At 37.0% G+C, this 15,530-nt stretch overlaps 2 protein-coding genes across 2 annotated transcripts in view; one reads left to right on the plus strand and one right to left on the minus strand.

The window, feature by feature from the left end:
* LOC122898012 (cytospin-B-like) overlaps nucleotides 1-15,530 on the plus strand; it is a 334,551-nt gene that overhangs the window by 32,474 nt on the left and 286,547 nt on the right.
* The window catches only part of LOC122898010 (A-kinase anchor protein 10, mitochondrial-like), a 69,280-nt gene that overhangs the window by 24,121 nt on the left and 29,629 nt on the right, over nucleotides 1-15,530 (minus strand). The window contains 1 exon segment of the mRNA XM_044236197.1: nucleotides 1,503-1,601. Within this exon segment, the coding sequence (XP_044092132.1) occupies nucleotides 1,503-1,601 (99 nt within the window).

Below are 15,530 nucleotides of genomic sequence, written 5' to 3' on the forward strand. Positions count from 1 at the left end.
CCAAAGGAATCACTAGCCAACCAATTCCCCCAAGAGTCAAATTCTCATCAGTTAGGACACCCTAGTTGTATTATTACACAAGAAATGTTGGTCTAGAGAAGTCTGGAAGATGGTAGCCACAAATTCCCACATAAAAAGAGAGGAATTACATAGAAAAGCCAAAATCCAATGACAACATTTGCAACAAAACTGGGTGAAAACCCAAAATACAAGTAAACGGGGACAAACAACCACTATCCACAAGACCTACATGCTAGAAGCATCTGTGTGGAAGAAAGAAAAGGAAAACAATGGGCCCGGCACCTGACGGGCCCCAAAATAGCCAACAGTTGTTCACTGGGAAGTATGGTGGGCCAATTTAAGAACTACAGCTCAGACAGGAAAGGGTTTTACTGTCTCCAACGATGACTGAGTGCAAAGTATCTCTGGTGAAGACTTCAGGAGCCCCCTGCTGGGAACAACCTGTTAACAGCATGATTCATTTCATAAATCAAAAATACAAAGTCCCTGTAATAAAAATTAAAACTCAGTACTCGGGCTTGATAGGAATACAAGATTTATTTAATAAACAAACAAACCACTGTCATCTGTGATTACAGGTGCACCTAAGGTCCTTCTGATACGACGCAGCAAAAACTGACAATTTTTTGGAAGGTTTTATTTATTTATTTGACAGACAGAGATCACAAGTAGGCAAGAAGTCGGAGAAGCAGGCAGAGAGAAAGAGGAAGAAGCAGGTCCCTGCTGAGCAGAGAGCGCAATGCGGGGGCTCAACCCCAGGAGCGTGGGATCATGACCTGAGCTGAAGGCAGAGGCTTTAACCCACTGAGTCACCCAGGCGCCCCCAATTTTTTTCTTACGAGGACCTACAGAGACATAGATTTACGTGACACAGTACACATATACGTATATGAAAACAATGGCCTGGAATGTTTGTTTGGCCTTATTACTGAGCACTTTCAATTTTTCTATTCTAGTCCTTTGTTTGGCAGAAAGCTAGGTCTAAGAGGAGACTGGTCTGAATTTACAGTTTGAAAAACACTGCCAAATAGCATACTACTTAATGTGTAGGCGTCTATTTTCAAATCCTGACTCTGCCGTGTCTGAGTTGTGTTACTCTGGGCAAATTATTTACTCTCTTTGTGCTTCTGATTCCTCGTTTATAAAATAACAACTATATTTACATTACAACGTTCTTTAGAAGATTCGAGTTTATCCATGAACAGTGCCTACAATTCTGTCTGGGACACACTGAGTACTCAATAAATGTGTGCTACTGTTACTTCCTTGCTGCTGTTGTTACTTGAATCAAAATCTAAAAATTTGGGTCCAATATATGAGAGAGGAAAATCTAAAGTGAGATACAGTAGATATATAACGTGCTCTGAAAACAGACTAGGAAAGGATATGTTGAATTCCATGTTCATAAAAAAATCTCTTAGCTAATAACCAAAACCATGCATTATTTATTTATTTTTGCCATAACTTCAAGCACTGCTTACCTATGATGTCATTTCTCATTGCTTCTGTAATTGGTATTGGTTTAGCAGCATCTGGAGATATATATTTGGTAAAAGTATTCACTGCATCTTGTTCTATACCTGCAAGGAAAGAAGGGGAAAACTTCAAAATTCAAAGAGCAACTTGGATGAGTAATGGACCAGAATCAGGAGCAGCAGACCTATTTGCGGTATGACCAAGCAAACACACAGACAAATCCATATACGTATATTACAAATATAAATACGTATCACTAAGTATTTAGGACAAAACAAGCCTCCAGCATGTTATGTTTTCACTGTCTGGTTTGTGGAACAGAGTTCTATGTGAATCTCCCCCCTGACTCCCATCTAAACTAATGAGCTCTGCAACAGCAATTACTTCTGCATGTTTTCTTTCCAGGTCTCTTCTCCAAGTCTCAACCTGAAGGACTTGCACAGCAAATGTAACAGCAAGAGCTGTTAAAAATAAAAATAAAAAAAACTATTTATAAACCTACACTTAAAATATTTTACAAAATGATTTCACATTCATAAACACATCTGTTTAACTTTAACAACCTTAGAAGGTTAAAACAATGAGTCTCAAACTTCTGAATCTCAGGACTTCTCTGCAACTCTAAATTACTGAGGAACCTAAAGATCTTTCGTTAGTGGGAGTTTGGGCTATAGATATGAAGGTATTAGAAATTTTTAAAAACTGGGGTGCCTGGGTGGCTCAGATGTTTAAGCCGCTGTCTATAGCTCAGGTCATGCATGGTCCCAGGGTCCTGGAATCGGGCCCTGCATCGGGCTCTCTGCTTAGCAGGGAGCCTGCTTCTCCCTCTCCCTCTGCTGCTCCCCCTGGCTTGTGCTCTCTCTCCTCTGTCAAATAAATATATAAAGTCTTTGGAAAAAAAAATAAATTTAAAAAAACAAGAAAAATTTCTGACTCAGTTAAAATTAACATTAGTAAATCTTTCTTAAATTTTTTATGGAGAAGAAACTATTTTCCAAACAATACATTTCCAAAACACATTTCCAAAAATGTATTTTTTATGGAAAAAAAACTATTTTCCAAAACAATTAGTGGGAAAAGGGCATTATTGAACATTTTTGCAACACTCTGTTTATATTGATAGGAAACTGCTATGTTTTCGTATCTGCTTTGGCATTCAATCTGCGGTGCTATTTTGTGTTGGCTGAAGTGTATTTTGATACAGTGATATAAAATACACACACACACACACACACACGCACACACACACATGCACACGCACACACACACACAGAGTCTTCATCCCTGTTCCTGGCAGAGAGCTTCTAAAACCCCTGGAATTACCTGAGTGGTAGGGGTGAGGTAAGCATATTTTGTTATTCATAATATGCCCCTTTCAACCACAGAAAAGTTTATGGTCATGAGGTGACATGCAGAAATGGGGCTGGTTGCCAGAGAAACCAACCATGTGATTACAGAATCAGAACTTCCAGCCCCACTCCCTACCCTCCAGGGAGAGTGGAAAATCTGGGGGATCATCAAGTTAATCACAAATGGTAATTCAACCAATCGTGCCCACACTATAGAACCACAAAACCCCTGAATGAAGTGGTTCAGAGAGCTTCTGGGATGATGAATGCATCTATTTGCTGGAAGGGTGGCACAGCCCAACCCCACAAAGACAGGGCCTCCTGCACTTGGGATCCTTCTTGACCTTGCCCTCTGTACCTCTTCACTTGGTGCTTCACTTGTATACTTTACAACATACTTTATAATAAACCAGTCAAGTGTTTCCCTAGGTTCAGTGAGTTATTATGAAAATATTATTGAACATGAGGAGAGGTTGTGGAAACCCCAGATTTATATAGCTAGTTGGCCAGAAGTATAGGTAAAATCTTGAGACTTGCAGCTGGCACCTGAAATGGGGGGCAATCTTGTGGGACTGAGCCCTTAACCTGGGAGGTCAGTGCTACCTCTGGGGAGTTAGTGCCAGAATGAATTAAACAGTAGGACCCCACAGAGAGAAGAATGCTTGGTATGAAAACCCACACATATAAGAAGCTTTGTGAATGGAGAAACAGTTTTATCTGTATATATTTTTAAAGGTTTTATTTATTTATCTGACAGAGGGAAGGAACACATGCAGGGGGACTGGGAGAGGGAGAAGCAGGCTTCCCTCGGAGCAGGGAAACTGATGTGGGGCTCCATCCCAGGATGCTGGTCTCAGGACCTGAACCAAGAGCAGATGCTCAACAACTGAGCCACCTAGGCACCCCTCTTTATATTAAGAAAATCTTGCCTCACACATGCAGAGATGGGAAAAGGAGTATTTTAACAGCTTTCTGAAATCACTGTGAAGATATTCTTCTTTGATATTACATCAGAACTTGACAAGTGGTAGTTTCTTAAAGGTTAGTTAGAATGTGGAAGTGCAAACTAGATCAGTAAAACTGTCTGTTATATTAAAACCCAATGGTCTATTTCCCATGGTAAGTGGATCTTTTTACTCTTGATTTTATGACATCACATATTTTTGAATAGTTTCAAAAATATTGGTTCACTGACTTACACAGACCTTCCAAATATGGATACACTGCATCACACAGTGTATCACATCATTAATATCACCTTATCAAACACTCTTTAAAGCTGCCAAAGCACAGGGTGGTGAATATAAGTTTCCCAAAATTCTAAAATTCTAATTTTCACTTAAAAAGGCTTACATTTTACGGAGAGTAACAAATACTGTCAGCAAAAAATACTATCAACAAATATTTGAAATGACAAGCTCATTTCATTCATTTCCAAGAAAACGTTGGGAAAAATACCCAACTCTGTGTAATCACAGTCTTTCTTTGGAGTAAAAATGGTAGAGAGGCAGGCAGAGAGAGAGGGAGAAGCAGGCTCCCCGCTGAGCAGAGAGCCAGATGTGGGGCTCGATCCCAGGACTGTGAGATCATGACCCAAGCCGAAGGCGGAGGCTCAACCCACTGAGCCACCCAGGTGCTCCCCCCTAATAAATAAAAATCTTAAAAAAAAAAGCAGCTGCTTGAGCTTACAAAAGCATTCAAATATACATGTACTTTTCCTTAAAACAAGTAGCATACCCGAGTATGCAGAAGTGTTCTGCATGCTTCTCATGTCATCACACATTAAAAAACCACATACCCATGATATGATGGGCACTGGGTGTTGTATGAAAGTGTTGATCACTATATGCACATCTGAAAATAATATTACATTGTATGTTAACTAACTGGACTTTATTTTTATTATTATTTTTTAAAGATTTTATTCATTTATTTGACAGAGAGACAGAGAATACAAGCAGGAGGAATGGTAGAGAGAGGGAGAAGCATGCTCCCTGCTGAGCAGAGAGCCCAACATGGGTCTCAATCCCAGGACCCTGAGATCATGACCCCAGCTGAAGACAGATGCTTCATCGACTGAGCCACCCAGGTGCCCCACTAATTGGACTTTAAATAAAAAATTAAAAATGAAATTTATGTCTTAAAAAAAACACCATATACCCAAGGGTTTTGATTTAACAAAATTAATTATCCACTTCCCCAAAGACATCTTTAAGTAAAACTGGCACTTAGTTTTACTGGAAGTATGGAGCAGCACAAAATGACTATTATTACAATTTGGCCCAGTGCCAGCAGGTTTTCCCACAGCTGTCCTTGCCCCATCATTACAAATGTCAACACCATGAAACAGACAAATACCATCTCTGAATTGTCATGGAAACAGTTTCGACTAAATGGACCCTGCTGAAAAAATTTTCTAGGGACCCTCTATGGGTGTGCAAACCACACTTTGAGAACCCCTGGGTTAACAGAATAGATTTTTTTTTAAGAATAGACTATCACTATTTTTACAGAAAAAAAAGAACCTTATATGCTAAAAATGATCTATTTTAGTTAAGAAAGTTCTGGGGAGAGGGAGGAGCAATGGAGAAGCAAAAACATAGCTTTTGTATGTGACTGAAGTTTTATCAGCTTAATGCAGATTGCTTTAAGATCTTTTATATAAGTCCCATGGTGACCACAATGAAAATACCTATGGAAGATATGCAAAAGAATGAAAAAGAAATGAAAGCATATCACTGCATAAAAACAAGGGAACACAAAGGCAGGCAGCAAGAAAGTAAAGAAAAAGGCCTAAAAGCCACTCAGAAAAACAATGAACAAGATGGCAACAGTAAATCCTACCCTATCAATAATTACTTTAAATGTAAATGGATTAAATTCCCCAAAAGACATAAAGAAGCTCAATGTATTTTTTTTAATAATCAAGATCCTACTACATGCTGTCTACAAGAGACCCAATTTAGATTTAAGGTTACACACAGGCAGAAAGTGAAGGGATGGAAAAAGATATTCCATGTAAATAGCAACCAAAAGAGCAGGGGCAAGGGGACTTACCTTGTATTAGACGAAACAAACTTTAAGTCAAAAACTGTCACAAGAGACAATGATAAAAGGGTCAATCCACCAAGAGGCTATAACAATTATAAATATATATGTACCCAACATCAGAGCATCTAAATATATAAAGAAACCATTGACAGAAGTGAAGGAAGACATAAATAGCAATACCATGACTTCAATACCCCATTTTCAATAATCAATATAGAACATCCAGACAGAAAATTTGGAATGAAAGAGAACTCAAACACCACAGACCAAATGGACCTAAAAGACAGATAAGATACAGAACGTTCCACCCTACAGCAGCAGAATAGAATACACATTCAGATCGCACAGTTGGTCCCAAAACAGGTCTTAAATTTAAGACAGAAATGCTACCAAGTATCTTTCCCATCCACAATGGAATAAACCCAGAAATCAAAAGCAAAAGGAAAACTGGAAAATTCAGAAATATGTGGAAATTAAACAGTATACTCATGAACAACCAATGAGTTGAAAAAGAAATCGAAATGGAAATTTTAAAAATATCTTGAGACAAATGAAAACACAAAATACCCAAATTTTATTGGATGCAGTAAAACCAGTATCAAGGGGACATTTATAGCTATAAATGCTTACATTAAGAAAGTAGGAAGATTTCAAAGAACCTAACTTTATGTAAGAAACTAGAAATATCAAATTAAGCACAAAGTTTCAAAGAAGGAATAACAATTAGAGAAGAAATAAATACAGAACAGAAAAACAATGGAAAAATCAATGAAAAGATTGGTTTTTTTTAAGAAGTTCAACAAAACTGACCAGACTTTAGCTGGACTAAAATAAAGAGACAACTCAAATAAAATAAAAAATAAATGGAGATATTACAACTGATGCCACAGAACTAAAAGTATCGTAAGACACTTATGAACAATAATATGCCAACAAATTAGATATATGCCAACAACTTAGAAGAAGTAAATTCCTAGAAACATACAACCTACTAAGACTGAATCACCAAGAAACAGAGAAATTGAACATATCTATAATTTGTAAGGAGACTAATTCAGTAATCAAAAACCCTTCCAACAAAGAAAAGCCTAGGAACAGATGGCTTCACTGGTGAATTCTACCATTTAAAGAAAAATGAACAATAATCCTCAAACTCTTTCCAAAAAAATTAAAAATGAACACTTTCAAACTCATTTAATGAGGCTAACAATACCCTAATACCAAAGCCAGGCAAAGACACTATAAGAAAACTACAGAACAAACAAACTGAGGGTTGCCGGGGGAGGAGGGGTAGGGAGAGGGTGGTAGGGTTATGGACATTGGGGAAGGTATGTGCTACGAAGTGTGTAAACCTGGCAATTCACAGACCTGTACCCCTGGGGCTAATAATACATTATATGTTAATAAAAAATTTTAAGGGACGCCTGGGTGGCTCAGTTGGTTGGACGACTGCCTTCGGCTCAGGGCATGATCCTGGAGTCCCGGGATCGAGTCCCACATCAGGCTCCCAGCTCCATGGGGAGTCTGCTTCGCTCTCTGACCTTCTCCTCGCTCATGCTCTCTCTCACTGTCTCTCTCAAATAAATAAATAAAATCTTTAAAAAAAAAAAAAAAAAGAAAAGTTTTTAAAAAAAAAAATTTTAAAAAAAAGAACTATGGAACAATATCCCTGATAAACATATGTATATATATGTTCATATTATATATATATATTATATATATATAATATATATATATAAATATAAATCTTCAACAAAGTATGAGCAAACAGAATTCAACAGTACATTAAAAGCATCACATACCATGACCAAGTGGACAGTCCAACATATGAAAATCAATTATAGTGATATATCATATCAACTTGACAGATGCAGAAAAAGCATTTCAGACAATACAACACTCTTTTGTTATTTAAAACTCTCAACACACTAGGAACAAAAGGAAATAACTTCAACATAATAAAAGCCATATATGGAACTCACAGGTAACATTTTACTCCATCATGAAAAACTGAAAGCTTTTCCTCTAATATTAGGAATAAAGCAAAGACGCCCACTTTTAACCTATTTAACTAGAAGTCTAGCCAAGGCTACTAGGATGGGGAGAGGGGCAATATCCAAATTGGAAAGGAAGAAGTTACATTATTTCTGTTTGCAGATGACTTTCTCTTACATGTAGAAAACCCTGACGACTCCACAAAAAACTGATAGCTGAATTCAGAGTTACAGATACAAAATCAACATACAAAAATCAGCTGCATTTCTATATACTAACAATGAACTATACTAATCAAAAAGAAAATTAAGGGGACGCCTGGGTGGCTCAGTTGGTTAAGTGGCTGCCTTCAGCTTGGGTCATGGTCCCGAGTCCCACATCGGGCTCCTTGCTCGGCAAGGAGCCTGCTTCTCCCTCTGCCTCTGCCTGCCATTCTGTCTGCCTGTGCTTGCTCTCTCTCTCCCTCTCTCTCTGACAAATAAATAAATAAAATCTTTAAAAAAAAGGAAATTAAGCAAGCAAATCCACTTAAAATAGCAACACAAAGAACAAAATACTTAAGAATTGATTTAACCAAGGAAGTGAAAGATCTATACATTTAAAACTGTAACATTGCTTTAAGAAATTAGAGGGCACAAATAGATGGAAAAACATCCTGTGTTCATGAAATGGAAGACTTAATATTGTTAAGATGTCACTTCCCAAAACAATCTACAGACTCAACACAACCCCTATCAAAATGTCAGTGGTATTTTTTAACACAAATAGAAAAAAAATCCTAAAATTCATAAGGCATCACAAAGGACCTGAATAGTCAAAGAACTTTGAGAAAGAAGAACAAAGCCAGAGGCATTAAACCTCCTGATTTCAAAAACATTATAAAGCTACAATAATGAAAACAGTATGGTACTAGCATAAAGTAATAGCATAAAGACAGACATACAGACCAAAAGAACAGAACCACAATGAGATATCAATCATCTCATACCTGTTAGGATGATCATTACCAAAAAAAAAAAAAAAAAGTTAACAAGAGTTAGCAAGATGTGGAGAAATTGGAGCCCTCATGCACTGTTGGTGAGAATGTAAAATGGTGTGACCACTGTGGAAAACAGAATGAAGACTCCTCAAAAAAAAGTAACATTTACACCATTTAGGAATGCTACTTCTGGGTATTTATCAACAAACAAACAAACAAACAAAAAACAAAAAAACCTGAAATCAGGATCTTCGAGAGATATTTGTACTTCCATTTCATTGCAGCATTATTCACAATTGCCAAGATATAGAAACAACCAAATGTCCATGGACAGATACACGTATAAACAAAATGCGGTACAGACACACAACGGAATATTGTTCAGCCATAAAAAGAAGGAACTACTGCCATATGTGACCACATGAATGAACCTTGAGGACATTATGCTAAATAAAATAAGTTAGTCACAGAATGACAAATCCTGCAGGATTCCACTTATATGCAGTATCTAACAGTCAACCTCACAGAAGCAGAAAACAACAGTAACTGTAGGGGATGGAGGAAGATACAGAGAGCGACTGTTAACAGGTATAAAGTTTCAGATACCCAAAATGACTAAATTCTAGAGATCTGCTATACAACACTGTATGTATAGTTAACAGTATCGTACCATATATTTAAAAATTTGTTAAGAAGGTAGAGTTCATGTATCTTTTCTTAATACATCAAAAAAAAAAAAGACAAAAGAATTCAAAGAAAAAAGGGAAAGTGCAAGAGTTAGGGCAAAAGCTCAGGTCTGACATCAGCACCAGTACTGCCTCTAATATCCAGAGCTATAAAAAGATATGTTTTGGGGAAGGGAAGTTGTGCTTATGTGTAAATTAATGCTTTCTACAACCAGGGCCTAGATGAAAGGTATCCATTGTGAAGATCTGGGTGAACTATTCTGCCTTTAACCAGATATAACATAATCCAATCTAATTTCACTCTCTCACAAACATTTATTGTATAGCCACTATGAGCAAATTGTTAATCAGAACAAAGACACTAGTTTTGTTGAAAACTATCAAAAAGCCTAAAAATCAGAACTTGGGTTGTTTCTCAGTTCTTGCTTTTCCACCACTAAAAACAGCTGCCAATCCCAGACAAATGCTGTAAGAAGTTGTACAGACACTAATGCATTTATTTTCTGGGCGATTAAACACACCAAAAGAAGTTTTGACACCTTTAAATAAAATATTAACTATATTTCATTTCAGAAACACTGAATGTGGTTACATCCTTCTTTTGGATCAGGAGAATTCAGTTTTCATTTAAGATTAAAAGGACACTGGGGCACGGAGGTGGCTCAGTCAGTTAAGTGTCTGCCTTCAGATCAGATCATGATCCCAGAGTCCTGGGATAGAGCCCCAAGCTGGCCTCCCTGCTTAGTTGGGAGTCTGCTTCTACCTCTGACTCTCTCCCCTCTCCCCTCTCAGGCTCTTTCCATCTCTCTCTCTCTCTCTCAAATAAAAAAAAAAATATTTTATATATATATATATATATATATATATATATATATTTTCTTGCTCTCATTCACTGTCTCTCAAATAAATAATATATATTTTATAATATAATATTATTTATATAAAATTAAATTAATAAATCAATAAATTATTTTATATTTTATATTATCTATATAAAATTAAATTAATAAATCAATAAATTATTAAATCAATTAAATCATTAAATAAATAAATTAATTAAATTATTTTATTATAAATCATTAAAACTTAAATAAATTATATTTATATATTTTATTTATTTATTTTATATATTTTTAATTTTTATATATTTTTAATATATAAAATATTTATATTATATAAATAATTTTTTAAATTTATTTGAGAGAGACAGTGAATGAGAGCAAGCGAGCATGAGGGGGGAAGGTCAGAGGGAGAAGTAGACCCCCTGTTGAGCAAGGAGCCAGATGTGGAACTTGATCCCCAAACTCCAGGATCATGACCTGAGCTGCTCAACCAACTGAGCCACCTGGGTGCCCCAAAATATAATAAATAAATAAATAAATAAATAAATAAAAAGACATTAATATATTTTATATATAATATATATTTAATATATTTCATCAAACATTTTAATAAATTAATAAGGGAAGTGGGCTTCAGCACAAGGAACGTGCAAGCCTATTCTTAAAGTCACTCTGAGTGGCTATTACTATTAAGGAGAATGTGTATTAGCAAAATTAACACATTTATTAAGATCAGCTCTTGTTAACCTCCACCTCTTTGCATAAAAATCCTAAAACAAACTCAGTATCTATTTAAATGGAAATACAAAACAGCAGTATATCCTAAAGAAGAAGTTACTCAGAAGAAATTACACATCAACTCTGAGCTCTTAATCTCAATCTTTAGCTACAAAAACCAATAGGCCATTCCAAATTCTTTTTGGTAAAAAGGACCTAAAATCTTTAAAAAAAAAAAGAAAAAGAAAACCCTAGGCTACCTGAGAGTGATACAGGCAAATACAAAAAGGTTTTCAAAGAAAAAGTGTTTCCACGCTATGAAAAATGAGAGCTGGAACCAGAACGAGGAGAGTAGGCATTTCTATGCTCCAGAAACATTCTAAATACAATCATAAGAGGTGATGACAGATGGCCACACTCTGTAGCTCAAGAGGTTTTTTGTTTTGTTTTGTTTTTGTTTTTAAAAGATTTTATTTATTTATTTGACAGAGATCACAAGTAGGCAGAGAGGCAGGCGGGGGGGGGGGGAAGCAGGCTCCCCACTGAACAGAGAGGCTGATGCAGGACTCGATCCCAGGACCCTGAGATGATGACCTGAGCCGAAGGCAGAGGCTTAACCCACTGAGCCACCCAGGCGCCACTCAAGAGGCTTTAATACAATGAAAATAATTATAATAGGAACCACAGAGGCAGATGTTAAGCCACTATCTTCCCAATGTATTTGCTTTTAAGGGGAAAACAGAAAATCCACATGCTGTGACTTGATTTGAAATCCTAAGGAGTAGGTCAAAATGAAATAAGCACACACCACCCAATCTTCCACAGAATGCAACTAAAAACACTGGACAAGTTTATCTGAGGACCTGAAAAAGTAAATGGTGTAGCAGGCAGATAGAGAAAGGAAACCAGAACTCAAAGCACCACTACACCAGGGTCAAGTTCCCCACTTTCTGTTCCTCCAGGATCTCCTAGCCTGGACTCAAAAGCTGACAATGAACACCAGATGCACCAAGAAAAGCTCCAGAGAAGTCTTCTACTTCTGGTCTAAGGAGCAGAAAGGGGACTTTTATAGATAAGGGAGAGTGAGCCAATTTCCTGTACTCTTGTTTCATCCCTTTCACACTAGTCCGCGTCCCCAGGGAACACCAGGCTAGCAATGCGGGCAATGGCGGCAGCACACAGGCAGGCTCCTAAAGCTCTACAAAGAAACCGTGGTCCCACTAGGAAGAGGAGAATCCCTAGTTCAGGGATCCTCTGTCCTCTCACTGCTTGGCCAGAGGCGGACATAATCATGGAAAGTAAAGCCCCAACTTTTTAGCCAAACAACCAGAAGGTGGGCTCCCCCAGGCGCCAGAAGCCATTAGGGAGACTGCAGAATGGGAGGTTCATGAAAAGCTTACCAAGTTGTATGTGTGCTCCTGAGCTCATACATGAGCTGGGCATGCATGGACTTGACTGTGAGAGCATACCAAAGGATCTGAGAACTAAACTATGACCTTTCCAGACAGGATGCTTGCAGACTTATCATACAAGTAAAATCCAAAAAATGAATGGACTCTTCAACCACAGCTTACAGAATGCTAGCTGGAACTTGTAGCCTGACCCTAACCAGGCAAATTTCTTGCTAAAGCAAAAATTCACCATTTTCTACAGGATTTAAACATGACCCACAATCACTGAAGTCAAACTGTCCATAATACAATCCAAAATTAACAGCCTTTCAAAACCCCAGAAAACCCCATGATCTCACAAAGGGAAAAGATAAGCATGATACAGATGCTGGAATTATAGAACAAAGTCGTTGTTGCTGTTGTTTTTTAAGAAGCTACTATAGCGGTGCCTGGGTGAATCAGTTGGTTAGGTGTCTAGCTCTTAATTTCAGCTCAAATCATAATCTCAGGGAAGTGGGATTGACCTTGCATTGGGTTCTGCGCTGAGCGTGGAGTCTGCCTGAGATTCTCTCTCTCCCTCTCCCTCCACTCCTCCCCTTCCCCCAACTGCATGTTCACACACATTAAAACCAAACAATAATAATAACAATAATAATAACCCAAACTTAAAATTCACTGGAAAGACTCAAAGCATGATGAAACGACAGAGGAAAGAATCAGTGAATCCAGAGATAATATGAATAGAAATTTTCCAAGCTAAACAATAGGAAAAAAAGTTAGAAAAAGTACAGAACCTCAAGAACCTGCAGGACAATGACAAAGATACAACATTTGCATCATTAAAGTCCCAGAAAAAAAAGGAAAAAAGTACACTGCTCCCAAGAATGTGAAGAACAATGGCTGAATATTCACCCTCAAAAGAGGAAAAACCAAACTTCTAAAATCAAAAAAGCTTAGTAAGCCTCAAATAGGAAGAAACTCAAAGAAATCCATACCTGAACACTATAACCAAATTGCTGAACATTAAAGACAGGGAAAATATCTCAAAAAACAGCTATAAAAAAGATATTAAATACAGAGTAATAATGATTCCAAGATTGCAGATTTATACCAGAAACCACAGAGGCCAGAGGCAGTGAAACACAGTTTTCAAAGTGGTTAAAAAAAAAAAGAACTACCAACCTAGAATTCTCTATCAAGCAAAAATTCAAAATAAGGAGAAGTCTCAGATGGAAAATAACTGAGAAAATTATCTGATAGCAGTCTTGCTCTAAAAAAAAGTGCTAAACGAATTCTTGAGACACTGGTAAAATGGTACCAGAAATAATAACCGAACTTCAGGAACAAAGGAACAGTAACAGCTACAGCAAATATCTGGTTTAAATGTAATCAGCAATTCTTCTTCTAAGTTCTTTAAATTGTGGGGGTTTTCAAGGAAAATAGATGACAAACTAGAACATGTGAGCAGGAAGGAAAAGGGACCTAGGTGGCATACTCTACATCCCACTTAACATGATAAAATGCTAATTTTAAGTAGACTGTGTAGGCATGAATATTGTAATCCCTAGAGAAACCACTAAAAAACCTATAGAGAGAGATAAAAATCAAGAAATCATAGGGGCCTAGGTGGCTCAGTCAGTTGGGTATCTGCTTTTGGCTCGGGTCACGATCTCAGGGTCCTGGGATCAAGCCCCATGTCAGGCTCCCTGCTCAGCAGAGACTCTGCTTCTTCCCCACAGCTTCTGTGTGCTCTCTCTCCTCTCAAATAAGTAATCTTTTTTAAAAATTCATAAACTGTTAGAAAAAGGAAAATATCAAACAATCCAAAATAAAGAAGAGAATAGAAAAACCAAAGGATGGGAAACAAAGGGAATAAAGAAAAAAAAAATAAATGGGAGACCTAAATCCAAATACATTAATAATTATACTTAGTATCATTACATATGTTATATTAACAAGCAGGAGTAATTATATATTATAATGTGAGTAATCATGTTAAAAGATATAACACATAAACACCAATTAGATTAAACTGAAGTAGCTATATAAATCAGACAGCAGATTATTTTTGAACTTAGAACAAGTGAAGTTACCACAAAGAAGAACATTACATAATGATAAAAGATTTGATTCACCAAGAAGATATAATGTACACACCTAAGAACAGAGCCTCAAAATACATGCAAAAATGGATAGAAGTGAAAATATAATTGGAAAACCCCACAGTTATGGTTGGAGACTTCAACCCTCTTCTCTCAGTAACGGATATAGAAAGCATACAAAGTATCAGCAAGGATACAGAAAAACTGAACATAATCATCAACCAACTCAATCTAACTGACATTTATAGAAAACTATAGAACAGCAGAACATAATTCTTCTTACTGTATGGGAGATATTCACCAAGACAAGCCATATCCTAGACCATTTAAAAATTTTAACAAATTTAAAATGACTGAAATAGTACTTTTTTTAGAGTATGTTTTCTGACCATAATAGAACTAAAACAATAACGGAAAGATAACAGGGCAAAAATTCCCCAAACATGTAAAAATTAAACATTTCTAAATGGTCATGGGCAAAAGAGTAAGATATAAGGGAAATGAGACATTTAATTTTTGCTCAAAGTATCAGAATTTGCAGGGTATAGCTAAAACAGTGATTAGAAGGAAATTTGTATGGGCGCTGGGTGGCTCAGTGGGTTAAGCCTCTGCTTTCGGCTCAGGTCATGGTCTCGGGGTCCTGGGATCGAGCCCCGCATCAGGCTCTCTGCTCGGCGGGGAGCCTGCTTCCTCCCTCTCTCTCCGCCTGCCTCTCTGCCTACTTCTGATCTCTGCCTGTCAAATAAATAAATAAAATCTTTAAAAAAAAAAAGAAGAAGAAGAAGAAGAAGGAAATTTGTACCATAACATGCTCATCTTTTTTTTTTTTAAAGATTTTATTTATTTATTTGACAGAGAGAGAGTGATCACAAGGAGGCAGAGATGCAGGCAGAGAGAGAGGGGGAAGCAGGGTCCCTGCTG

Source organism: Neovison vison, unplaced genomic scaffold (genome assembly GCF_020171115.1).
Source record: "Neovison vison isolate M4711 unplaced genomic scaffold, ASM_NN_V1 Scaffold_088, whole genome shotgun sequence".
Lineage (NCBI taxonomy): Eukaryota > Metazoa > Chordata > Mammalia > Carnivora > Mustelidae > Neogale > Neogale vison.